The sequence below is a fragment of the Marmota monax genome, unplaced genomic scaffold (genome assembly GCF_021218885.2).
Source record: "Marmota monax isolate L192 unplaced genomic scaffold, Marmota_monax_Labrador192_F-V1.1 WCK01_AAM20220418_F8-fsc00075, whole genome shotgun sequence".
Taxonomy (NCBI): Eukaryota; Metazoa; Chordata; class Mammalia; order Rodentia; family Sciuridae; genus Marmota; species Marmota monax.
The window spans coordinates 1,534,876-1,562,422 of NW_026694772.1; the positions used below are offsets into that span (position 1 = coordinate 1,534,876).

The window sequence follows — 27,547 nt, forward strand, 5'->3', positions numbered from 1 at the left end:
GATTCAATAAGCTCTACAAAAATGTTCACTATGCATACTTTAACCATTAAATACATTATCAAGAATCATGTCAGCATGACATTATAATGTAAAGGCTTTACAAAAACATGCAACCCAATCTACAGATGCTGTGGTCCTCTCTGTATCATCTTGAAACTTTCTGGGTTTATAGTTCTCATTCTTTTGATTCACATTATTCTATATTGGTCTATTTGACACTGTCAGTATTTCTATATGGGAAATGTATTTGCTGATTTGTAATAAAAGAGTATACGGGGGAGATGAGTAGGTATATATAGATTCGTATGTTGTTACTAAATCTGGAATGCATCACAAATATCTCAGGTTGATCCTTATCCTCTTTTTTCTTACAATTTTTTTCATGTTAGGAATATTATATTGCTTTAAATGTCAAATATGAAGCTAGCCTTATTTTTTCTATTTTTTTTTTTTTGCTGATTAAAACATCCGAAGTGCTTATTTAAAGGAGCAAATTGAGTTTTAGGCTTTATTGATTTATACATTTTTTTCAATCCACAAAGGATTTGAGACAGTGTATAACAAAATTTCAAAACTATAAAATGAAATATTAATAGAAAAATTGGACCAGGGGAAATAAAGAATAAAGCTTTATATTAATAACAAACAGAAAGGTAAATGCAAAAAAGGATGATATGGAGTGAGAGTTTTGAGGTAACACCTCCAAATTATGACAAATACTATTACTCTTCTATTCTGAATGTCAAAAATACATCTACAAGCCAGGCACAGTGGTCCACACATGAAATCCCAGTGGCTTGGGAGGCTGAGGCAGGAAGATTGCAAGTTCAAAACCAGCTTCAGCAACTTAGCAAGTCCCTAAGCAACTTAGGAAGACCCTGTCTCAAAATAAAATTAAAAAGCATTGGGGATATAGCTCAGTGGTTAGGTGCACCTGAGTTCAATCCACAGTACCAAAAATAAATGAATAAATAAAGCAAAATAAAATTAGTGCTATTTTTAGTCATTTCCCTAAAATAATATCATCTTGAAATTTTAAGTTCTCCTCTCTTCTCTCTGTTTTTATTTTTTATATTTGTACTAAGGATTAAACTCAGGGGCACTTTAACACTGAGCTACAGCCCTTTTTTATATTTTCTATTTATGTTGAAACAGGGTCTCACCAATTTTATTAGGAATTTCCTAAGTTGCTGAGACTGACCTTGAACTTGAGATCCTCCTGTCTTGGCCTCCCAAATCACTGATATTACAGGTGTACACCACTACTCCCAGCTGTCTCTGTTTTGTTTGTTTGTTTCTTTGTTATTTTGTTTTGTTTTTGTTTGTTTTTTTGATTTAACTCACCATGTCCACAGTGCATCAAGTAAATTAAAAACATGGCATTTAAAAAAAAGATTTGAATTTTTATTTTTTACTTATTTGCAGGGCTAGGAATTGAACTCAGGGCCTTGTATATGTTGGCTGAGTGCTCTACCACTAAGTGACATCTCCAACCCAAAAATATGACTGTTTTAACAACTTTTAAAACAAATTTTTATCTTTAGAATTTTTTATTGTACACATTAATTTGTTCAAACCTAATATACAGAAATATACCATTAAAGAGAACTATCAACTGATGATATTAGAAGATCTTAACAACTTACTTGAGAAATGAAATGTTATTCATGTTTTTGGATATATTTTGCCTACCACATATGGTTATATCCATAAAGGAACTTTAGTATCTACTTAAGTAATTGTGGTAGTAACTTACAAGTGCTGCTACCACTGTTAACAAAAATAGACAACCTTATTTGAAAATATTGCAGTTAAATGATTAAAATATAGTACTGGAAAAGATTAATTTATCTATTTTCTCGCTCTTGAGTAAAATATCCACATAAAAAATATCTTGTTTGTGTTAGATTATATTAATTTACTTCCTAAATAAACATAGCATTTTCTTTCTGATTATAAAACTGTACTACTTAATTTGTGAAAATATATTCAAAATAAAATGAATTAAAATGCATAATCATGTCATTTTATAAAACTGCCTTTAACATTTTTTTCTGAATATTCATAGAGTCTAGCTCTAAAATATTTTTCTTTTGAAGATTCTCCCTCCAATGTAGATTTCTCAACTCCCCTATAATTCTTCTTATTCTGTTCTTTTCTAAAGCAAACATATTGTTGCCATGCCAAATATATAAAATGGTTCATGCAGTAGGTTATCAGAGGACTTCAAACTTGTTCCAATGGTGAGCAATTGGACATCATGCTGCTCTTTTGGAACACATTGAAGTAGTTAAATAGTTACCTCATTTTAGGAACTGAGGAAATTTTTATTAGCTGAAAGAAATAAGTTATTTTTAAGTTGTTAAAAATGTGAAATCCAATTTTCATACTGCAAAGCGGATTAAACCCAAAACATAGGAGCTCTTGTCCACCATATGAACAAGTTGTCATACAAATACAATTTAGCTGCCTCCGCGTTGTATTTATTAATGAGTATTTGTTTGCTCTTTGTTCAGTCATCCAGAAATGCTCTTTAACAGGAATAGATGGAAAGCAACTTTGGTGACTTCTTCCTATTTTTAAAAATTGGGATGACATTTGCCCATTTTCAGTGTTAACATAGTTCCTCAAAGACCAGTGACAGCAGGTTAGGACTGTGTTGTACAAGCTTTCTCATTTCCCTGGAATATAATTGGTCTGGGGCCAGAGATTTTAGCTCATTTAGAGCAGCAAGGTGTTCTTTTAAAATTCCTTCACCTATTTTGGGCTTCATTTCCCTCATACGGTTATGCCTTTTCCAGTCTGATGAACATACTCCTTGACAGAGCAGACAAGCAGAAGGAGCCAAGCAGTTCTGCTTTCTGTGTCATCTCTATCCCTAACTTTTTTCCTTCTGCCCAATCAGTAAACCTTCATCTTTCTGATTCTTCTTTTTCTAAACAGAAATAAAAAGGCCCTGAATATTAACTTTAACATTGTTACAAACCTTAATTCATTTCAGGCTTGACTTTTCTTCTTAGCTTATGTGGTTCTATATTATGCTTTTGTGTCCCTCATTTCATCCCATGTTCAAACTCTTCTAGAATTTGACATCATTTGGGGATCCCTTATATAATGGCACATATCTCATTACATGTCACTCATTATTTTATATTCATTAGTACAATTCACCTTCATACACTCAAAGTTTGGTTCTAAAAAACCTCCCAGTCTTTTTGATCCACTTTCTTTTTTAGAATTTAAGATCATGGACTCATTGTATTTTCCCTTCCTTACATACATACACATACACATACATACATACATACAGTCCTGAGTGACAGATGGCACTTTACTTGTCTTACAGATTATCCAATGTGATTATTGTGTATGGAGATAAAAGGGAGAATAATATACCATCCTTGTTGGTTCATTAAGTCTGTCCTCATGTAACCTGATTTAGATTGTGAAACCTTTTTAATTCTGCAGTATGGAGATCAACCTGGGTCTCAGTTCTATTCTTGTACATGAAGAGTCTATATGTACTTAAGAGAGAAAGAACTTAATTTTATTGGATGTACTTACTGTTGATACAGCTAAGGTAATGTGTAAGTGAGCACTGTTAAGCAGATGAGAATAACGTTAGTTTTGTTTAATTGAGGCAAAATGGAATAGATTTATTTGCAAGGGGATGAAGCACTTATTCTTATATAAAATTTGAACCTGTTTCATTTACTGCATGATTTCAACATGTCAATATATGTTTGTGTAATATTCAGATTTGGCCATCTGATATATTTTCTATGCTTTGTTACTGGATGTGGTTGTACTGATTATATGAGGAAATATAGGAGGATATCCATAGAACTAGCAAACTCACAGATATTAAGCACTCAATCTGTCAATTTTGTCATGTGCTTTTACTCACAAAACTGACATCTCAATTACAAAGTAAAACACTTAGGTCACCTGAGAAAGTTTCCTTATGCTTCCTTTCAGCCAGTCTTCAGCCATTATAAGCACCTACTGATATGATTTCTACCACCATAAATTATGTTTTTTTGTTTTAAATTCATGTAAATGGAATCATACAACATTTATTACTTTGATCAGTATACTATTTTTTGAGATTCTTCCATGTATGGCAAGCATCAATGGTTAATTCCTTTTTATTGCTGATTAACATTCACATATATGCATACATATATGTAACATATATATAAATAAAATATACATGTGGGCACACATTCATACATACATATATATGCCCACATTTTTCTGTTCTCCTTCAAATGGATATTCAGGGTTTTTTTGGTTGGTGCCATTATGAATAAAGCTACTATGAGCATGTGCCCAAGGTTTTTTTATGAGAACATTTTTAAATTTATTTTGAATAATACATGGATGTGAAAAGACTGTGTCAAATATTTCACATTATAAGATATTACCAAACATTTTTTCTAAAGTGATTCTGACATTTTATAATGATACTAGTAATGGTAAAGAGCTCCCTTTTCAAACTTTAATCTTGTCAGTGATTTTAATTCTTTTCAACTTACAAAATATGAAATAGCATGTTGTTGTGGTTTAAATTTGGGGGGATTTTGGCTCTTTGTAGTTATACATAGCGGTAGAATCCATTTTATATAATTATGCAAACATGGAATATATCTTATTCTAATTAGGACCCCATTCTTGTGGATGTACATGATAGTGGGTTTCACTGCAGTGTATTCATATGTGTGGAAAATTATGTCAAATTCATTCCACAGTCTTTCCTTTTCCTATTCCCCCTCCCTTCTCTTCATTCTCCATTGTTTAATCCACTGAACTTCCATTCTTCCCCTCTCCCCTTACTATATGTTTGCTTCCACATATCAGCAAAAATTATTGCTCTGATAACTAACAACTAACAATATTAAGCATCCTTTTGTGTATCCATTTGCCACTCACATAGATTATGTCTGTGCAAGGTTGTGCCTTTCTTTTCACTGGGTGAAAGTAATATGATTTTGAAGTCATTTGTATTAGGTCCCTAAACATTAGTAACTCCATCTTGGTTCTGGGACTCTATCTTGACCAGAAACTGAAAGTTATATGATGAAAAAAAAACAACCCTTAAGATACCCCATTACCATAACCCCAACCAAGGTCCCTAAACACACAAAAAAACTATTGTTACCCAACCACCTGTACCCAGAGTCAATTCTAGCTTTCTACTTTTCCTCATCCAAAATATTTAAGTTTCCATTAAAATGACACTGGCTACTGCATCTTACCGAAAGGTGGCCTGGCAGATATTCTGTGTCAATAAACCTTTGCTTGAACTCAGAGTTATGTCTCTCATGGATATTTGTGCCAGCTACTCTAACTGTTGGTATAACCAGGAGTTTGGGAATCATAAATATTTTGGTATTCAGTTTCCTTTATTTTTTGTTTTCTCTATATACACTATTGGAATGCATTGTCCCTGCTCCGGAAAAAGTACACTGGCTTTGTAAAAGCACTGTATTATTGGTATCCTTGTCACTAATATGAAGTGCTGAACATTTTAATTTTCTTTGACCAGCTGCTAACAATAGTCTCTTCAGAACCATTGACACTAATTTTTTTTATTAGAAGCCTACTAGGTATTTAAAAATACAGAAATATAATTTAATTGTGATTTATGTCACATCTGCTATGCTTTTAGATATGCCTTCAGCATGCCCCCAAATCTTGCCATTTCACAATACACAATAAAAGATTCATTAATTCATGTAGTCATTTAGTCAAAAAACTGAGTCCCATAGTATAAGACTCAGAGCTAAAAAAGACAGTGTTCCTGCACTAAAGACAAACAAAATAATGAAGTTTATTCTATAGATTCAGAAAATAACCATAAATGAGACACATTCCAGGTGTGGTAGTATTTTATAGGACAAATAACTTTTAGACAAGAATTTATTCATATGAAAAATAGTATTTAGGATGCATTTTCATTTATCAATGTAATGAATGTATTTTTTACTCTTTCATGTAGCAAGCATTTTCTAGGCACTAGCTTGAGAAAAAGAGCTATGGTTTCTGCTGTAATGAAGTTCCTACTCTAGAGGATTAGAGTGAAAGTATTCCATAAGTAGAAATAAGAACGTGCATCATGGAGCAGAGAGAATGGGTAAAAGTCTAGGGAATGATCAAAGCATCCCCATTCAAATTCAGTTGACCAGTTGTACTGATATGTGAATAAAAAATTGGCAACTCTTTTTGAGGAGCCTAGAAAGGTTACTTCAGGTATTCTATGAGGTTTTCAATGATATCTAAGCTATTTGGACTGTAATAGGTAGGCACTGAGTATTTGGTGTGAATTTTCAAGCAGGAAATCCACCGGTATAACTATCCACCAGGAAGATTAATCTGAAAAATGTGTAGAATGTTAAGTAGTTAGACAGTTTGAGGGAAAACAATTAGGAGAACTTATTTGTAACATAGATGAAGTGTAATGACACCCAGACTAAAGGGAAAGTGATGATGATGAAATCAACTGAGCAAGAAGTAGAACAAGTAGGTTCAGTAAGATAGAACTTAGATTGGGAGAAAGAAAATCATATAAAACATAGATGATTTGATAATTTCCAGCCTGGTAGGTAGGATAATGCAGATGTCATTCAAATAGTGAAGGATACAAGAGAGAGCAGTTCCAGGGGCAATATTAATGTAAACTTGAAAAATATTTTCATTGAGGTTTTGCAAATGAAAATGATGCTGAGTGGTAGTTTAAAAGGGAAGCATCATTAGGGATAAAAAATTAGAAAACATTTACATGTGATAATAGCATCTTTTCCTTTAAACAATTTAGATTGTTAAGGAAGTCAAACCTGCCATAATTAGTTTTCACCTCTTTTTATAGCTATCCCTAAACTTTTAGTGACTCATTTGGATGAATGTGGAATTTTTCACAGAAGACATGCTTAAGTCCTCTGTTTATTCTTAGATTCCTCATGTTTGTATATGATTCATAAAGGTAAAGATTATTGAAATTGTACAAATATGCTAATGACAGAGAAAGAATCAATTCTTGTCCCTAATGTTTTTAGTTTGAAGAGGGAATGTCCACTCAACAAGGATGTATAATTGTTTTTACGATAATCTCTTCTCATCTATTTCCATTACCATACAAAAAGATAATGAGTTAGAAAATAAAAAACCTAACCTCAAAAATTAAGGCTCGAATAAAAACTGTAGCTTATGTTTAATTCCTTCATAAGTTGGGAGAGAGACATATAAGGCTTATTGATACCCACCACATGCTTAGATGTGGAATGTTAGTGAATATCTTGGGGATTCTGTAATCTAAACTAAATGCTTAAAGTCAATTAATTGATGTTAGACACAGAGATCTGTTTTTATTCCTCTTTATCTTATTTCTGGGCCTTTCCATTCTCAACAGCTTGAGAAACTAAACCTTTCCTTAATAACTTGTTATTTGTGGTAAGTGATGAAACTTGGACAAAACTCAATTATTCTTTCATGTGTTTTTCTATTCTGGGGTGTTGTATATATCCCTAAAATTTACTTTTTCAGCATTTCCCAAATGAGAAACTAATCAAGGGGACTGTGATATCTTGCTTAGATTTCTGCTCAATTTATCAAAACACATTTCTCAAGCAATTATCAAACTAAAGAGTGCTCAACACTCTGCCTGATAATATAGGAAATGGGAAAAAAATCTGTCCTCAAGACATTTATAATCATAATTACCACAACCTCTCTGTTTTTTCCTTGCTCTCTCCCCAAACACACACACACATGCACACACACACACGCATGCACACACACACACACACACACACCAACAATCACACATGATCACACAATTAATTTTTTCTATCCTGTTCTCAAAGTCTCCATAGTTGTATCATAACAGAACATTGTATATAGTTATTTGCTTGCTGTACTCTCTCCTATAAAATTCTGTGTTCATGAGATGATGCAGTTTATTTATCATTATAAAGGACCATATAGAGAGTAGTTACCTTAATTATTTGTTAGAGTAAATGTCATTGGAGACACTACTCACCTGCATTGAACTATTTATCTATATTAAACAGTTATTTTTATATTGTGGTATAGCAAAAGCAGATGGAATTCTATAAAAATAGATGTGAAGCTAGACCAAAGTAAGTAATAAAATGGTGGGGAATTCTATGAAAATAGGGGAAAGTGGAGTAGATGAAGGGGGGATTGAAGGAGAGGAGGAGGGACAAGAAAAGGGAGGAATGGTGGAATGAAATTTACTAAATTACCCTTTGTAAATATATGAATATACCACAATGAATTCCACTTTTATGTATATCTGAAAACACTAATTTTTAAAAATACAGAATAGATGAAGTTTTAAGGCATGAGTTTATTTCCTCATCTATTATATAATAGCACCATTATATTTGTAAATCATATTTGACTATTGATTTTCACCAGTGAATGAGTAGAAGTTGTGATAGCAAAGTACAAGCAGCTTTGTGAGAATAATATTCTTTTATATTCTTTCTCATTTGTGAGGGAATCATACTCCTTTCAACTTTCAACATTATGCCCATCATGATACTAATTTATCCATCTGTTGGCAAATCAAAATAAAATATAGTAGATATAAAAGGGATAGTATTGATAAAATTAATACCCTGATTTTCCTATTAAATGGTTATCATAAATATTCAGGGAATCACAAAATATTTTTAGGTTATGACTTTTAATTCTGAATTTTCTTACAATAATTTGAATGAAAATGGAGAACCCCCCTACATTGAGAGCCAAACCCACACCAGGAAGCTTAGATTTCCTTCTGCCGTTAATAATCTGTTATATTTTTTGTTCTGAGTATTTCTTCTAAGCTCTGGACCAGTGCACACAACTGATATATTTTCTTCATTTCTTTACTCAATGCATAGCTCAATCCTTTCTATTTACTTCCAAAATATCATTTGATTCAATCTACTTTCCATTTCAACCCAGTCCTCCCCAATTCAAGCTAGCATCATACCTCATCTGAGTTCCCATAATATTTTGTACTTATTTCCCCTGCTTTCATTCCAGAGTTTCTCCAATCCATTCTTCCTTCTGCAGTCATTAATAACCAGGACTTACCACAAGCCATGGACAATAGGAAGTGCTCAATAAAAAGTACATCACAGAGTGAACATATTTGATAAGTGTGGCAACTATTCAGAACCCATTCAGAAACAATGAATTAGATATTTTAATTAATCATTTTCAGTCTATAATCAATCCCACATGCAAAATACCTTGCTTTAAGAAAAACAATTTGGTTGCTGGTTTAATACAAACATACATACTCTGTACCTACCAAGTGGCTTTTAAATATAAATATTTACTGATAATATTTATTAAAAACACCTCCAAGAGGAAGACAAATAAATAATTTTTAAATGACCTATGTCACCTTTCAAATACTCTGTCATAAAAGTCAGTTTTAGTTATGTGCACTATGTTCCATTTTGAAATATCTCTCATATATTCAAAACCACACTAGGAATTATGTAGAACGAATTATATGACTCAAACATGTGTTTTATAACTAAGATCATGTTATAAAAGAGCAAGCATGCTATGGACAAGAGCTTCCTTTTTTATTAGAGAAAGTCCAATTTGTTTTTTTTTTTATCAAATTTAAGTAAATGGAGAGAAAAACAGCTCTTAAATATTCTGTTATTTTCCCTGAAGTTCTCATGAATGATTTAGAAACCAAGAAGGAATGAATAAATCTGTGAACCTAAAGAGGGCTAACTCGATTTTTAACAATGTTAAAACCTATTCACTTTGCAAAGTTGTGTACTTTATAAAAACAGTTTTCTTAACACTATTCATTTGCCTTTAGAGAATGGTGGAATACATTTATGCCCCACCTAAAGGCATTCAAATTATTAAACAAGTGTCTACTTCAAGAATATGTCTAAGGCCAGATTTAGTATGAAGCCCCCAGTTTCATATTCCTATAGGCAGAAATGTAACATATATATTTTTTTATTTTGAAACTACATTGAATCTCTGCTTGAAATTTAAGACTATATGATTTGTGAAGTTTTTTGTCCCCTCTCCCCCCCAGGGCATCATTTCATGGGAAAGAAAGGGGAAAAAAAGCTAGCAATACCTTTTTAAACTATGTGGTACTTGGAAAACTTCATAATGAATTCCTTTGGTGTCTACTATTATTGTTTGGTGTGCATTATTAGTGATAATTATGAACATATATATCACAAATGTGAATAAGATAAACACATCCAAAGGAAATTTCTTTGTAATTTGATATTAGGTAAATGTCTCATTAAAATAAATTGCTACTGTACATGATTTTCGTTTAGTTCATCAGCAGGATGTCTGCTTTGGAAAAGAAATGGTCTAATTCTAGTTTTAGAAGGAATTCTTATTATTCTTTTATAGCAAACATTATAAGGAACAGATGGAGAATTGTACCAATGAACATATCTACTATTATACCTCATAGGAAAAAGAGAACATTAGATGAAATCTAAGAAGACCAACTCCTAATTCTAGTACCTGTGACAAACTTAACAAAAGCATGCATATGATTTCAGCATTTATTAATGGGATACAATAAATGTTTACTGAAATGAAAGCACAATAAGTTTAGGAGAAAGAAGAGGCTAAAGAGATGCTTTTTATTTCTGTTTGTTCACTTACAAAGACTGCTCCTCTTCAGTTTGATTTATTTTGTGAATTTCTAGTAAAGGATCTGCAGGTCCACAGCTAGAAGGTGAATCTGTAATACGGTTCAAATTTGGAGACATAGTGTATATGGTGAAAAGTAGAAAACACTCCTTCATTACAACTTTATCTCCAGCTACAAAGTCTAATATATACATTAATGACACTAAGTAGAAGTATTTTATATACACCCTATTTTGAGGAGGATCACTTAGCTCCTTTTTCAGCTCATATAGGACCTGCAGCAAGAAGGAATATTTAGAGTGACTACATCAGAGTTTGTCCCACAAAGAAGTCAGAAATCCATTCCCTCTTACTAGGAGTTAGAGCTAACTCAGTTTGCAAGTAGGAGGTGACAAAAGAGCAAGTTGCAACAGTAGAGGGGAGAAGAAGATGTGGAGGTATTTCAGACATTCCCTCTGTGCTGGGATGTTCCACTTGATCTTGGAGTTAATGAATAGGCCCAATTCTTTTTTTTTTTTTTTTTTTTTTTTTTTTTTTTTGTGGTGCTGGGGATTGAACCCAGGGCCTTGTGCATGAAAGGTAAGCACTCTACCAACTGAGCTATGTCCCCAGCCCCCGGCCCAATTCTTGTTCTCCTCTTTCTGATCCTTTCTGCCTTGATTCTGATTGCTGCAATTTTCAACCTTTCCTAAAATTTATCATTTCCTCATAAAAATATACAATTATTGTATAATAATCAAAAAACATTTTAATGTTTGAGGAAATGGAAAGGTTATCTACCCTGATTTGATAATTGCACACTGTATACATATATCATATAATTATATTATACCCCATAAATATGTAAAATTCAAAATATAAGTATAAAGAATATTAAAAGAATGTTTCACATCTAAACAAATGATTGCCATGTTTTTGAATCATGTTTCACTTTTTTCTCATCTTCCTGCTTTATGTATATAAATATATGAAAATATATACATACACATATGTATATATTACTAATTTTTCCACTCTTGCCCCTCTTTTGTTCTTTCCAACTCATGAATTTCCAAATTTTAGCCATATTTTAATCTTTATGAATGTCCTCATCAGATGCTCAGTCAGTATCAGAAGGTCCTCCATCAGGGTAGAATTACCCAATCCATGGATGAACTAAACTGTATCCTGTCCCTGTGCCTTATTGTATCCCATGGGTATTTACCCATATGTGTTGCTTCCTAACAAAAATTCATTATCTTATGAAATTTGATAGTTACTTTCTGATGCATATTAAGATCTCTGAAGACAGCCTGGTGACTGTCTGCCAGTTTCACAACTCTCCACAGGTTCATTTTATTACATGTTTTTACTTGCTCAGTCTGTAAACTGAGGTAATGATTGATCTCTCAAAATAATTTCCTAGCAGAGTTACAGAAAAACTCTTGGACTGAATTCTTCATACATCTACTTGTTCATTGAAGATTCATTTTTCTTTACTTTATTTCCCTCTGTCTTTATCTTTTCTCCCAATCATATTTTGTCTCTCCTATTTTTCTCTTTTTCCCTTAGTTTGTACATTTTTGCCAGTTCTTTATCTCCTACAATGCTCATTCAATTTGTCGTTTTACAATTTCTCATAACTGTTTCTTAGCTCATTCCTTTTCCTTTTCTTCATCTGTCACATTTTATTTTCCATTTGCTGTGTTTCTATACAGTTTTGGAAATTTTTACAAATAATACTTTTCAAAAATTTATGAAAAAAAATTTTGTATAAAAGATACATTTCTTTTTTTTTTTTCATATCCTTCCCTCTCTAAAACTGTAGCAGTTCCTTCCTTGCCTATATTTCCTCTTTCACCCAGTTTGACCAGACATGATGGACTTAGATATATAATAGTGTCCCTTTCTGCAATTTAGAAGCATATCTTAATTTAAAAACCATGAAAGAAGTAAAGAATAATGCAGTCATTCTTTAAAAAAAGTACTCCTCCTACTCCCCTGTCCTCTTCACATTTCTAGCTTACATTTCTTTTATAATCTGTTTTGTACACCTTCTTTCATTCCTTCCCCCCCCCCCTGAGATTCAGGGCTTAGGGTAGAACTCTGGGCTTTTATGTTTTGAAAAATCTCCTAGGGGAGTCTGATATGCATTCCTTATTAAGAATGAATATTTTAATAGTGGAATCAAAACACAAAAAGCTTTCTAACTATGATGGATAATCCAATAGATTTAATTATGATTTTCTTTCTTTCTAAAACTAAGACTAGATGTTAATTGCCAGAGAAATAGATAAGGATACCTATGACAACAGTATATTAATATTATATCAAAGCTTAGAAGTTTCATTGGTAATGGATAATTCAGTGCTTACAATATTTAAAAGCTATAGAATTAAATTTAATTTTTGCTTTTCACTGTATGAACAAAGCTGATTGAGATTTTACGTTTACTTTTGTAAATCAAATGCTATCTATTTTCTGGCTCAGAGGCTAACTATAAAACACCACATGCAAATTTTTACTTCCTGTTTTGTTCCATTATTTTGCTTCCTTATGTTTTATCACTGAAAATTCTCTCCCAGTAGACAATATACTATAAATGTTTCTCCTGGTTACTAAATCTCCCACAAATGCAGTAGAGTATTTAGTGGGCTCTTCTTTCACAAAATTAAAAAAAAAATCTAAAGGCCTGATTTTGGATTCTATATAAATGAGATTTAGATCTAACAATTTTAAGTTATTGCTTCATTCTGAGCTATTCAATTCTCTCTGTTATCTGAGTAACAGAAATAATAAAACTCTTGTTGGCTGTACAATTGGGTCATGAAAGCCACCATAGCGATCAGCCACAATGTAAAAGGCTAAGATCAAAAATACAGTGCAAGGAGGCCAAGATAAAAATTCTGAAGCAGCTTTAGTTTATAACCTTGTAACCAGCAATAAGAATTCCTTGATTATTTAACAAAGACTCTTAGGCATTTTCTCTATCACCTTATTACTAGTAGTGGTGCTCCTGGACCAGCAGTATCATCATCCCCTTGGAACTTGTTAGAAATACAGAATTTCAGCCACTCTACAGAACTATTAAATCATAATCTGCAATTTAAAAAGATTTTAAAGATATTGTTGTGCACAGTAAAGTTTGAAGGTCAACTATCTAATTTGTGCCCCATGCATTTTTAAAAGTATGAGTTAATCATTGTAAATATTGGACAACATTGAGGTCACTCATTTGAGCCCTCTTTCCCTTCTCTAACCTTCTCAATGACTTCTGTGTTTTAAGCAGTTTTCTCCATTTCAGCACTCACTCATGCTTGCATGATCCAGTATACTCAAAGCCCCTTCAATTCTTTCTTAACAGTTCATATTATTTCTAGCCTTTCCTTTTTGGTCCATTGTCAAATCTAGTATTAGTCCTAATTATCATCTACAAGACTCCTGTCCTAGCTATTTTGCATGTTTCCCTGCCTTGATATTAGTCTGCACTGTGCCTCAGAATTATACAGAAGCACAGCTCTAAACTTTATACTCCCATATTTAAAAACTGAGTTGTTATCTATTGAATTCAAATTAGCTATAAAGGCCTTAATAAAAATCAAAGTCCTCTCTGCCAGGCTGCAGTATATACCCACAGCTGAACCTTTCCTTAAACTCATGCTCTCATACACTGACATCAAATTCTACTGTATAGTCCTGATTAGATCACAGAGATTGCACACCATAGGTCTCCTCTTTAGCCATCCCCTTGCTGTCCCTGAACCTCCATGTGCCTAAGTCCTACCCATTCTTTAAATTTCATAATTTCCCAGAAGTCTTTCCTGTTCATCTTCCTACTGAGATTCTCCCCCTTCTGATCTACTGTTTATGGTATGCTTTCTCTATCATACTGTACATAATTTAATAAATTATCATTCACCACCGTGTCTAATCAACTAGATTATATACTGCCTAAAACCTAGAGAATTATGCTGATATTTTTAAATCTCTAGGAGGCCCAATGAGAGGTATTAATGTTACTGGCAGCCAACTAGGGAGCCTGTCTGGATCCTGGGCTGGCCAGATTTGATACTCTGCCTACCTAAGAAAGAGGTGAACAGAGAAGAAAAGAAAATTAACTTTATGCAGTTTAATCAAACTGGGGAGAAGCAGTTAGATTGCTTCTCCACTGGTGGGTCCCACAGAAGCAGTTATAATTACAATTTATAGAAACAAATGTCAGGTGAAATACATATATAGATTTAGTTAGCCAAAGAACATGTCACTCTCTTCTTCCTTGCTGTCTGTCCTCAGCAAGAAGTAAAAGCAGTTATCAGGAAATGGATTTTAATTTCAAAGTGCTCTATTTCATTAATACAAATAATGCCATGTGGATAATGAGATTGAACTTCCTTCCTTCTCTCTCTCTCCTTTCCTTTCTTCCCTTTTTCCTCCATTCTTTTCTCTCTTCTTACCTTCCCTAGTTCCTTTATTAACAGATTCATTTATACACTCAACAGATATTTACTGAAACTTCCCATATACCAGGTACAGTATTGTACTAAGAAGTAAGACACAATTGTAAGACAAAATAACTGACCTCAAGGAATTCATGATATAATAGGAATATAAACACAGTTTTTTATGACTGATACCCCTGTTACTAAGCAGTAACTCTCACATGCAACTCTGAAGTAGACAAAATGTAAAGACTAGGATATAACCAATGGACCAAAGTCAATTAGGAGCAAGGAAATATCACAAATTTACTAGAACACATCTCATGATAATGGTCAAAACAGCTTGTGAAGGGTTCAATAACTATGCATACTTTTTATTTGTTGTAAGGTACCATGTCCTTGACATTCTATTTGTTGATTTGTGGAATCTTTTAATTGCTAGATATATGATACAAAAGTTCCATTATTAAAATAATAATATTATATGAAAATGGTAAAAAAAATAATGCCAAGAAGTTATGTGGAGTGAGAGTATAAGGGAGACTTGACTCTGTCCTACAAAATTATGTATTTATTTATTTATTTGGTAAGCATGTCCTGGGGGATATGAACTTCATACTGGACCAAGGAATAGAGGAATATAAGAATATTCAATAATTTTCCTTATATCTGATAGAACATTCTCCATATTTTATTATTATTTCAATAATATAAGGATTTGGACACAATTTAAATATGAAGGTATCTCAAGTTCTTAAATACCATTTCATTTCTAAATTTCAGATTACTCATGTGTTATTTTAATTGCCTTATAAATTCTGTTATGTTTTTCAAAAAGGTAAATCAGGAGGGATTGTTGTTTTTATGTACTGGTAAGAAGGCATTTTCATTTATATGTGTACCTGGTTTTAATAGTCCCTCTTTTAGTGAAACAATATTTCTGACACGTTATTCTTGAAATTTCATTCATGATAAAAAAGTAGAAGATATTTAAATTGACCCTGTCAATGACTCATAAAATTGTTCTGGTGGCTATAGACTATTTTAAAATTTATTATTTTACCTTAGAGGTTTTTTGATGGGCCATTCCTGAAAGAAATTAATTCTCAGCTTTATGTGACCTTATAATGCAAGATAACATAGATAAGTTATAAACAGTTAATTTGACACAATTATAAACAGAATTTGACACAAATTTCTTTTTAATATAGTAATTCGTTATATTTTAAAGTCTCTAGAGTTTTTTTAATACTATGGCTAAACTATGTTTATTCTTTTTTAACCTCTCATATGGACAATCACTTGGAAAACTAAATACTTGGTTCGTATTTAAATTTTACAACACTTCATAGACTATTAACCATGGAACATCCTTGTGGGGACAAGAAATCGAATTTGCTCTTGAAAAGTTTTCCAACTAATTGAATTGTAGGACATTATAACATTCTCTCACTGACAAGCTTACAAAAATAAAAACTGGAGCTGAACTGAGAGGGCACTTTTTTACTAACACATAAAAGGTGTCTTTCTGTCTTGTAGTCTTTGGATGTGGGCATGTCAGTTTCATAGAACAACTTTCACATGGAGCTTTTATATTTCTTTCTCTCCCAGTACAACTGCATGTGGTAACACATTGTTTAATCTTTTCTCAAATAAAAGGATGTGGGGCTTCATTTTTGTTTCGCCTTTTTGGGTATCTTACAGGAACTCCAGGATGGCATTGGGCAGAGGCAAACTGTTGTCAGAACCCTGAATGCAACTGGAGAAGAAATAATTCAACAGTCCTCCAAAACAGATGCCAGTATTCTGCAGGAAAAATTGGGAAGCCTGAATCTACGGTGGCAGGAGGTCTGCAAACAGCTGGCAGAAAGAAAAAAGAGGTAGGGTGATACATAAAATAGGAATGCTAAATTTTAAACAGAGTGATTTAACCTGTCCTTTAAAAAAGATTTCATGAATTCTAGATAGGGCAGGGGCGGGGAGGGGAAGGGAGTGGACAGGGAATTAGCAAGGATGGTGGAATGTGATAGAGATCATTATCCAAAGTACATGTATGAAGACATGAAATGATGTCAACATACTTTATATACAACCAGAGATATGAAAAATTGTGCTGTATATGTATAATAAAAATTGTAATGCATTCCACAGTCATTTATTTTAAAAAAATTAATTAAAAAAAGAAAAAAAGATTTCATGAAAGAAGATTATAAGCAATATTTACTTTAGGTTTCACTACATTTGTTAGTACATTCTTGAAAAGGCGTTTAGGCCAAAAGTGTTGAAATCTAAATGAAAAACAAAACCCCCCAAAATTATTGTTGCTTTCAATCATCATTTAACTTTACCTTGGAGTGTATTGAAGGGTTTGAAAGCCAAATGAATGCTACTGCAGTTGCATAGATATTTTATAAATTCAATGTTGTATTATGCTTCCAGTTGTTTATGCTAATGTTTCTTATTTCATAAAGGAGAAATTGGCCTTTATTTACCAAATGAGACTATTGTTATGAACAATGAAAACAGTTCTATTGCCAAGCCCTTGCATCCTCCCTATCATTTTCATAATAGGTGAATTTTAATATGCAAGACTAAGATACCTCGTTGCTGAATATCTTTGGTTAAGATGTGTTAGAAAGAAGGTTTTGGAATTATATTCATTGCCTTTTCCCGCCTCTTCTTGCCATTTTTGCTTATGTTGCATTATTTGAAAAGTAGATATTGTTCATATTCTTATATGAAACAAACATATAGTTGACCTACACACACACACTCACACACACACACACACACACACACATACACACAAAGTTTGCCAAAGTTAAATACTAATAGCATCATCTAAATATATATTTTATGTTATATCTGGGTATAGAAAATATTCTTTTTTTTAACTACATAAAATAAAGACCCAATCTTGGTAACTAAACTTCTTTCTTGGAAATTCATACATATTTTTTCCTAGATTGAAATCCTTCTATTAATTGTACAAGTATTCCATTATTTGAATAACTAATATGTTTATATGATGAACAGTTTTAAACCTGTGTAATGTCATTTCTGAACTAGGCTCAATCAGGTGTAAAGTAAGAAATGAAAATATTTAGAAAAATTGAATATAATTGTATAAAATATGTATCTTTAATATATAAAGTTGATTAAATTGGAAGATTGATTTTCTTTAATATGTATAAAGTTGTTTCTCATTTTTAAATATTTACTACATAGTATTTGAATAGAGCATACTACTATTTCCTCTGATAACTCTCACCTGAATTTTTAAAATGTTGTTATATGTCATTGACTCTTTTTATTAGTGCATATTAATTATACAAAATGGTGAGCTTCAAGTTGGCATATGTGTATATGCATAAAACAGTTTGATAAGTTTCAATCCTATGTCATTGGTTTCTAAATGCAAGTTTTAATTTATGAATAAAGACGAGACAATATGCCTATTTTACCAAATAGGCTCTAGAAATTTAGATCCTCCTAATTTTATAAGAAAAAGGTATATGCTGACTCTATTGTGAAAAATTATCCAAGTTGTAGGTCAATTACACGAGGGATTTGGCTATAATAATTGGTTAGAAATTCTCTCCTATTTAAATATTTTGACCTACATTAAATATTGCACTTTTGTGCTTTAAAAAGTCAAGATCAGCTTCCTTGAGGTTTTTGTTTTTAAACTCAGCTTTTAAAGTTGTCTACTTTGTGCTACATTTTAAAAATAAATGTTAGCATATTTAAATTTCCACTGAGATCAGTTTTGTGGCCTCAGGATTTTTATATCATTTAAAGTTTTATGAAGAGTAAAAATGTAATAAAACATAAATGTCAATTCTCCCAATGTACTCACAGCTATTTCCATGTGTCCAAAAGCAACCCAAGTATAAATAAATAAAATAATATTTCATAAAGAATATGTTAGCCTAACAATTGTGAGAGGGCTGTAATCATGAAACTGCTGTTAATCAATGGCATGAATTCAGTGCTATTCAAGTAGATGATAGAAGAAAAGAGAAATTATTTACTGCACAGGTAAAATATTTGATACAATTTGACCTGCCAAAAGTGCTCTTCATTTGTAATGGTACTTATATACAGCTGCTAGAAATATTTAACATATCTTAGTCCATAGGCATACATGAAAGAAAGTGGGTAACTTAAGCAAAAAGTCTACAAAAACTATTTGGAGCCATTTTAGCTACACAACCTTTACCCTGTCTCAATGAGAATGCAGCATATCAGAACTAGAAAGAAATTTTTCAGAAATATTTAAATACCATTGGACATTCATCAATGTTATCCTATGATGGAAGCAAATGAAGTATAAAATATAGTCAATTAGCTGTGCAATTTAAGACAGAAAATTCACTTGCTTCAATTACATAGTAGAGTTACTGGATAAAATCTACATGTTTAGATATGATAGTAATGAGTTCAGTGATGTTTTGCCACCAAAGTAATCTTCATAACAAGGAGATACGAATGAAAACCTATCAGATATAAAGGGAAGTCTTAAGTTCAAAGAAAGCAAACCTGTGTACAAAAGTTCTTTAGCTTGGTTCCATGTATAAAATTAAAGGGGTGCCATGATTGTGAATACATAAAAAACAATTACCTCTTTGTTTTCACTAATCTCATTGAATCACAGTAATAGTAGCAAAACTTTTAAAATCCTGATATTTTCATATCATATTATAGTTGTATATATCTCAAATACTGTTCATGCTTTTAAAATTTATATTATTACTGTAAAAATTTATGAGGAATAGTGTGATGATGAGATACATATAGAGAGTGTATAATGACTATATCACTGTAGTTAATTTTTCTAACTCCTTGAACCTTTTTCAGAAATTTTTGTTAACACATAATAATTATACATATTTATGGGGTAGAGTGTGATATTTTCATACATTGTATACAATATATAATAATCAAATCTTCTAGTTATTCATAAAATATATAATAGGATATTGTGAACTATAGTCATCCTATTATGACTAATACTTATAATCTCTAACTATAACTACTTAAAAATGCAGGAGTTATTTGATCTTCCCCAAGTTTCTATTGTTTAATGTGTTTATGAAACAGTGCATTTATTACTATAACATAAATTTGTTTTAGATTTAAAAACATATAGATTTAACAACATTACTCCAAGGAGTCCTAGTGTTTGCCAAATTGTCAAATTACCTAATTCTGACATGATACTTACCAAAGGGGCCCAAGACATAAAAACAATAATTTTAAATATTTCCACCCAGCTATCTGTTTATTTGCTTAGAGCCTTACTCTATCTTAGTATAATTTCAGTCAATTTGATATGTAGTTACATATTCAAACACTCCTTTTTTCTGGGATGTTCTAGAAGATATACTGGGCAAGTGAATGTGGGAAGACAGACTTTCAGGTAGTGGATTGCTGACAACATAATGCAGAGTACTTAGGATAATGTCAGTTGATAAAAGGTTAAATTAGAGAGGGAAGCAAGAAGCTGGTGAATGGAATTCCTAAATTGAGGATTCTCTGTATTATAAATCTTAGCAATAAAAACATTATTGCAACAACTGATAGTTCCTTCTCATTTTAAACAAATGCAATATGGCTTCCTTCATTTCACAAATAAGGTAATTATTGTGGTAACATACATCGAGGAATAATGCTTTAAATTGAAATGTTAGCTTATTATTGAATTCATTTTCCCTAATTTTTAATACAAAATTTCAAGTATATAGTGAAGTTGAAAAATAGCTTAATGAATATCCATATACTTTCCTCTCCTCCTTCTAAATTCTTTGAGTGAATACTTATTGACATTTCACCATATATATTTGCAAGTTATAAACACCATTATACTTAACCCATTAAGTACTTCATCATGAATCACCTTGGAAAATAGGTGTGCTATATATAGCCATGTTTGTTTATGAAGATAATGCTATATTTTTACTTAATGTCCTGTCCATATTCAGATTTCTCCAATAAGTCAAACCTGTATTTGTCTTTTTTTTTTTTTATTTCTAACCACCATTTGACTCAGCTATTCCTCTCCTCGGTCTATACTCAAAGGACTTAAAAACAGCATACTACAGAGACACAGCCACATCAATGTTTATAGCAGCACAATTCACAATAGCTAAACCGTGCAGCCAACCTAGATGCTCTTCAGTGGATGAATGGATAAAAAAATGTGGTATATATACACAATGGAATTTTACTCAGCAATAAAAGAGAATAAAATCATGGCATTTGCAGGTAAACGGATGGCATTGGAGAAAAATAATGCTAAGTGAAGTTAGCCAATCCCCCAAAAACAAATGCTGAATGTTTTCTCTGATATAAGGTGACTGTCCTATAATGGGGTAGGGGAGGAACATGGGAGGAATAGAGGTACTCTAGATAGAGCAGAGGGGTAGGAGGGGAAGGGAGGGGGCAAGGGGTTAGTAATGATGGTGGAATGTGATAGACATCACTATCTGAAGTACATGTATGAAGACATGAATTAGTGTGAACATAATTTATATACAGAGATATGAAAAATTGTGCTCTATATGTGTAATAAGAATTGTAATTCATTCCACTGTCATGTATTTAAAAACTAAAATCAATAAAAAATAGCTCTTTCACATCTTATACCAAAATTAACATTTGAAAAATATTGGTTCCTTCAAAAAATACCCCTCTTTGGCTTTATCTGTCTTTCCCCCCTCATGTTATCATTTAGCTCATTCTCTGTTTCTGACTTTCTTATAAACTGGGAGTTGAGTCTAGACAAGACTTGAAAAAATGCAAGTCAAACTTTTTTGTGAGACTACGTCATATGAGGGCTGGGGTTTTAGCTCCGTGGTGAAGAGGCACAGGGTTCTATCCTCAGCACCATATAAAATAAATAAAATAAAGGTATTGTGTCCATCTACAACTAAAAATATTTTTTAAGAAATAAAATACTTTTTAAAAAAAGAATACTTCATATGAGATACCATATACTTGATGTTATATCACCTATAGAGATGCATAATATGAGGTGGTCTCATTCTAAATACTGCTAAATTTTATCACTCAGTTAAGTGTATGAACATCAAATTTTGCATTGTCAAATTGTATTTTTCTTTGAAATTAATATATCATCCAACAGCATTAGTATCCATTTCAAACCACTTTTTAACCTAGCTGTTACATTTGAGGCTTGCAAACTGATGGTTTTCCTAATTCTGACATGATCCTATATTTACCAGCGGACTTGGCTCTGTTTAAAAAAACTTTGTTTTCTACTGATGTCACTATGGACTCATAGATTCTTATTTATTCAGTGTTGTCATGAATTATTGTTATTATTCTTGGCCAGTGGGAGCTTAAAGCTTAAAGCTTAAACCTTAAACCTTAAAGCTTCCTGCTCAATTGTCCCAAGCTCACCTTGAATTTTCCCTGCCCCAGATTTGGAATTAACCATTTTTCCACATATCTATGGTTTTGTTTAGGGGCAAGTCATATGTAGAAATTGAGATATAAGAAGTATCCCCTTCTCAAAGGAATATTGGCACCTTTTTGGCAAGAAGTTCCAGGTGAAATAGTTTTATATTACTTTTTAAAAAATTTATTTATTTACTCTAATTTGTTATACATGACAGAATGCATTTCAATTCATAGTACACATATAGAGCACAATTTTTCATGTCTCTGGTTGTTCACAAAGTAGAGTCACACCATTTTGTCTTTATACATGTACTTAGGGTAATGATGTCCATTTCATTCCTCCATCTTTCCTAACCCCATGTTTTTATAATTCCTTTGCAAGGACATTTAAAAAATCTCTTTTGGAGTATATAGAAGTTCAAAGTAAGGCTAGGCATACTTAAAAGCCCTTCTGATGTAAGACTTAATGTTTAATCAGTAAGTTATTACTCATTTAAACCTCTTTACTTCAGAATTTTTGTACCATAGTTTACCTGTATGTGATCTATGTTAGTTTGCCAAGCAAATTAACAGTATAAATAAGATAATTCGAGGCACTCCTAAATGTACTTAAGGGAAGAAATAGTTGCTTAAAGACTTTAGTTCATTGTCTGCATGCAAATGGATGTTGTTAATTAGAAATGAGCCTTATCTAATTCATTAAACTGGGCCTAGTAGGACCTCTTCTTGAAATTCTCCATTAGCAATTCATATGACTATGCACACTGTAAGACAACTGTTTTCTCTTAAGTGTGCCTTAATTTTGGCTCCTCACTATTTCAGGCTCCTCTAGCCAAATAGCTTTCAATTTTCAGCTTCAACCAACAGCTTTTCGGATAACCTTAGTTCCTAAAAAATTAAAAGACAAAATTTTAATATGATTCAGAATCTCCTCACAGTGTGTGCCAACTTTTAAATGTATCTGGCTTATGTATATAAACCAGAGCTAAAAGTCTGATCATAAATTCACACTCTACCTTCAGGATGTCTCCAGTTCCAAATCCAGTCCCCTTGCTTTATCTATACTTGAACTTCCCTAGTTTCTCATCATACTTTGTTTGACCTTGACTTTCTTTTTATTCACCAAGTTTGGAAAATGAGTGCACACAAGTTGAATCTAGCTTGAATGCATGTAATTTTTTTGAGCAGGCACTGTGTTGAAATAATTGGCAACATTTAAAAATTGAGGGCATTCATATTTTTTAAATGTGGATTTTGGTCTTCTTTTGTAAATTCAGATCAGGTTACTAGGTACTCATTTCTACATTCTCTAGGCACCATCAGCTGCAACTGAGTAGCAGATGTTTCAGACTCTTTCTACTCAAAGTGTGGTTTCTGGTCCAGTGCACACATATCAGCAGGGAATTGCTAAGAAATGCAGAATCTAATAAATCACAATCAGTAGCTTAACAAGATTTCTAGGTAATTCTTCGTACACTGAAGTTTGAGAAGCACTGCTTTGGATAAGCAAGCATCCTTTTCAGTTTATTCCTCTTTGTTCATTTATGTTATTTGCTTTCCTATAGACAGCTGACTTTATAATACCTCATACAAACTCTTGGATTCTGATTATAGGGGTGGAAGTGATGGTGCTGTTGATAACTCTAAATATTGCCAGGCACTTTATATTTTAGATCACATAATCCTTATAACAACACTCTGTAAGTATTAGACGGCTTTCAGTTTTACAGAAGAATGATGGGTGCACAAACTGGTGAAGCTCCTTGTCCAGGATCATACAGCTAGCAAGTGTTTGAACTGAGATGCAGGCCCAAACAATCTGTAAAATCTGTTCTGACCCATCTTTCCAAACACATTTTCTGCCATTCCCACTATTTCAGCTTATATCTGAAGCATAAAATTATTTGTAGTTTCTGTCCTTCAGCTTTTGGAAGAAACAAAACAAAACAAAAACAAACAAACATTTATTTTGGTTTAATTATCATTCATCTTCTTTTTTCCTGAAAATCCTAAGTAACCTTCCAAATCCAAATTAAGTGCTCTATGAACGTGATATTCTCAAGAGAAGTGTTTGTTCTCTTATTTGTGTTCCTTCTTGTATAGCACTCAAAAACATTTTGCATGTCTATCATTTATCATACCTATTTATATACTTTCCCCGCAGCAGATTGAAATCTTTATGAGGACAAGGTAGTATCTTATGCCTATGACCCACAGTACTTAGCAGAAAGCCTGATACATTTGTAAATGGCCAATAAATGTTTTCTTAAATCAAATAATAATAATTTTATTCATATTCAAATTAAACCAAACATGTAAATCTTTACAGTTGACATTGTTACATAGGTTAAAAATAGAACTACAGATCCAGAACCAAATTTTATGTTGTTATAATGTTATCACATTTCCATGGATACATTTTCAATTCTATAATTTGGACTCATTCCTTTCTAATCTTAAAAAATTAGAAGGAGTTTGGTTAACAGTTAATGTTTAGGTGTTCTCCAGAATTTAATATATTTAAGAGACAAGCAACTTCAATTTCCATTGCTACTTAGAGCAAAAAAGCAGCTCTTTGATTCAACATTTAGATGCAATCCTAATCACCAAAGAGCTATTTTTAGATTGATCAGAGAGAATCATACAGACATTATTATCCACAGGTGTCTATGAAAAAGCTGGTCTCTTCCCATCTGTTCTCTGATGACTCTTGAAAAGCTTTCAAGGACATTCATAATTCTTCATCAAAAGACTTTGAAAAATTAGCTTCATAGTTAATCCTTTTATATCATATTTTATTTTTTGCAACTTGGCAAGTTCTAGCAAAACTGACCAACTGGAGCCAAATATGCTGTTGCATTGGCTGGTACTGACAATATCACTTTCTATAGATACACAAGTGAATATACTTTATCCATGGCCTTCCGTGAACTTTTATGTGACTGGGAAAGTAAAAGTTAGGGAGAGTTGTTAAGAAAAATCTCTGAGAATGGTATTCCAGGATAGGAGGATTCAAGTTAAGAATGAACAGGCATGCCAGAGAGAAAAAATGGCATGAACAAAAATCATTGACTACTTTGATGGACTACACACAGTTAATATAAATAAGCTCTCTTAAACAACTTTCATTTAATGTGCTCATCCAATTATCTTCAGCTCCATTTTCTGTGTAAAAACAGCCATTCCTATACCAAACATTATGACAGATACTAGTAATCTATAGACGTTAGTGAAAAACTTTCAAGTAGTCTTTCCTGGTACAAAGTATATTGTCTCCACCATTTGAAAGCATGTTTACTAAAAGTCAGTAGTGTTTGGTTCCCAAATTATTTATACTAACTATTCTTGTTTTTCTAATTTTGATATTTAATTAAATATTGTGTAGACAATGGAATAGGAATGTATAGAGAATGAAAATACTAATTTGTATCAAAACTAGGTCAAATTGTTTTGGAAAACTTGATGAGGTGGTTAACAAAGCAATACAAATGTTAAGGTCAATGTAGGTGAGGTAAATGTTTAAGATTGGGGATGGGATAGAAATTGGAAAACATCTGGAAAGATTTTGCCTTCAGACTCTTTCCAGTGTCTCTAAATATAACTCCACTTAAAAAAAAAAAAACAAGCAAATCAAAAACTAAAAGTCATTGATGATGAAATGTAGAAGTATTTTATGCAAGATACATCGAACAGTCAGTAGTTCCTTACTCCAGGAAAAGTGTTGGACTTCACACCAAATAGTAGGTGAATGAACGACCATTTATATGTTTTAAGAAAAAAAATTAAAATGTTTGGATATGTGTAAATGCCTTTATATAATCTCTCTAATTTAACTTAAAAAATCTATATATTCATCCTACTTGGGTTTAATAATGGGAGTTCTTTTGTGTATCTAAAGAGTACAAAGAAGTATGCTGTGGTGATAAATGAAGTAGTAAAGATGGATTGGGTCATGGAACATTTTAAATCTCAAAAGCTTTTTTTTCCTATACTTAGATAAAATGATGTTAGAAAGATTTTAAATTGTTTATATCTGGACCCTCATAGGACCTTCTTTATGGTTGAGCTTAGTTGAAAAGAGAGTAAGACTGATAAATAGGGTAGCTCAAGTTAAGGAGTTTTGTAGTATTTCAGGTTTAGGACAATGGGTGAGCAGAATTGAATTTGGAATTACTTTATAGCTTCAAGAAATACTTGGTAAATAAAAGTACAATAATTTGGTAACTGGTTACCAGATTGAAAAATAAATACATTACAAATATTTCTTTTTCAAATGTGTTTCACACTGTTTGCCATAGTTCTTCGCTATCATAGAGAGCAGATGAGGTTAATACAAGCAGAAATGGACTTTATAAGACAGATATAGACCTGATCTGATTTATAGACAAAGGGACAGAGTGAGTAAAAAGAAAGAGTACAGTAAACATAAGAATCCCTGAACACAGGAGTTGAGGAGAGTTTCAGAGGTTAAAAGATTCTGAAGCCACTAATGGCAAGAATTGAAGTGAAATGCCATTTCTGAAATGTTCTGTAACTTGTCAGTAGTTGCCCTTTATTAGTCAAGAAATGTGAGTTAAGATTAAAATCTTTTGCAAAGATTTGTTAAATTTTTGGACTAGATTTCAATCAGTATAACTCTCTGGAATATGTGGGGCCCTGAATTTTACGGGATTATATTGTGAGAACCAAATTCTAACTTTATGAACCAATATAATGATTTTTTAATGATCAGATTCTATCCATGACAAAAAAAAAGCTTGTTCCTCCTACTGATTTATTTGGCGTTTCCTTGCCAATTAACCTTTACACTAGACAGTGGAAAATAAGAGTAATTGGAGTTGAAGTTGGCCAATTAAACAAACCTGCCAACTAAATGCTGGGTAATAATCACCTATGTTCCCACTTGTGTTTATTACCTTTGGAAGCATATAACATGGTACTTTTGTGTTTATATTTTTAATTTACCATTTTTTTCCTTGGGCAAATTACTCAAGTCATCTGAGACTCATTTTACTCATTTAAAACCAAGGATAATA

General features: G+C 32.2%; 1 protein-coding gene across 11 annotated transcripts in view; it reads left to right on the forward strand.

Moving 5' to 3' along the window:
• Positions 1–27,547, forward strand: part of Dmd (dystrophin) — a 2,205,817-nt gene that overhangs the window by 1,322,655 nt on the left and 855,615 nt on the right. For all 11 annotated transcript variants that reach the window (XM_058572890.1, XM_046425263.2, XM_046425265.2 and 8 more), the window contains one exon: positions 16,791–16,966. In XM_058572890.1, coding sequence (XP_058428873.1) covers positions 16,791–16,966 — 176 coding nt within the window. The remainder of the gene's footprint in view (positions 1–16,790; positions 16,967–27,547) is intronic.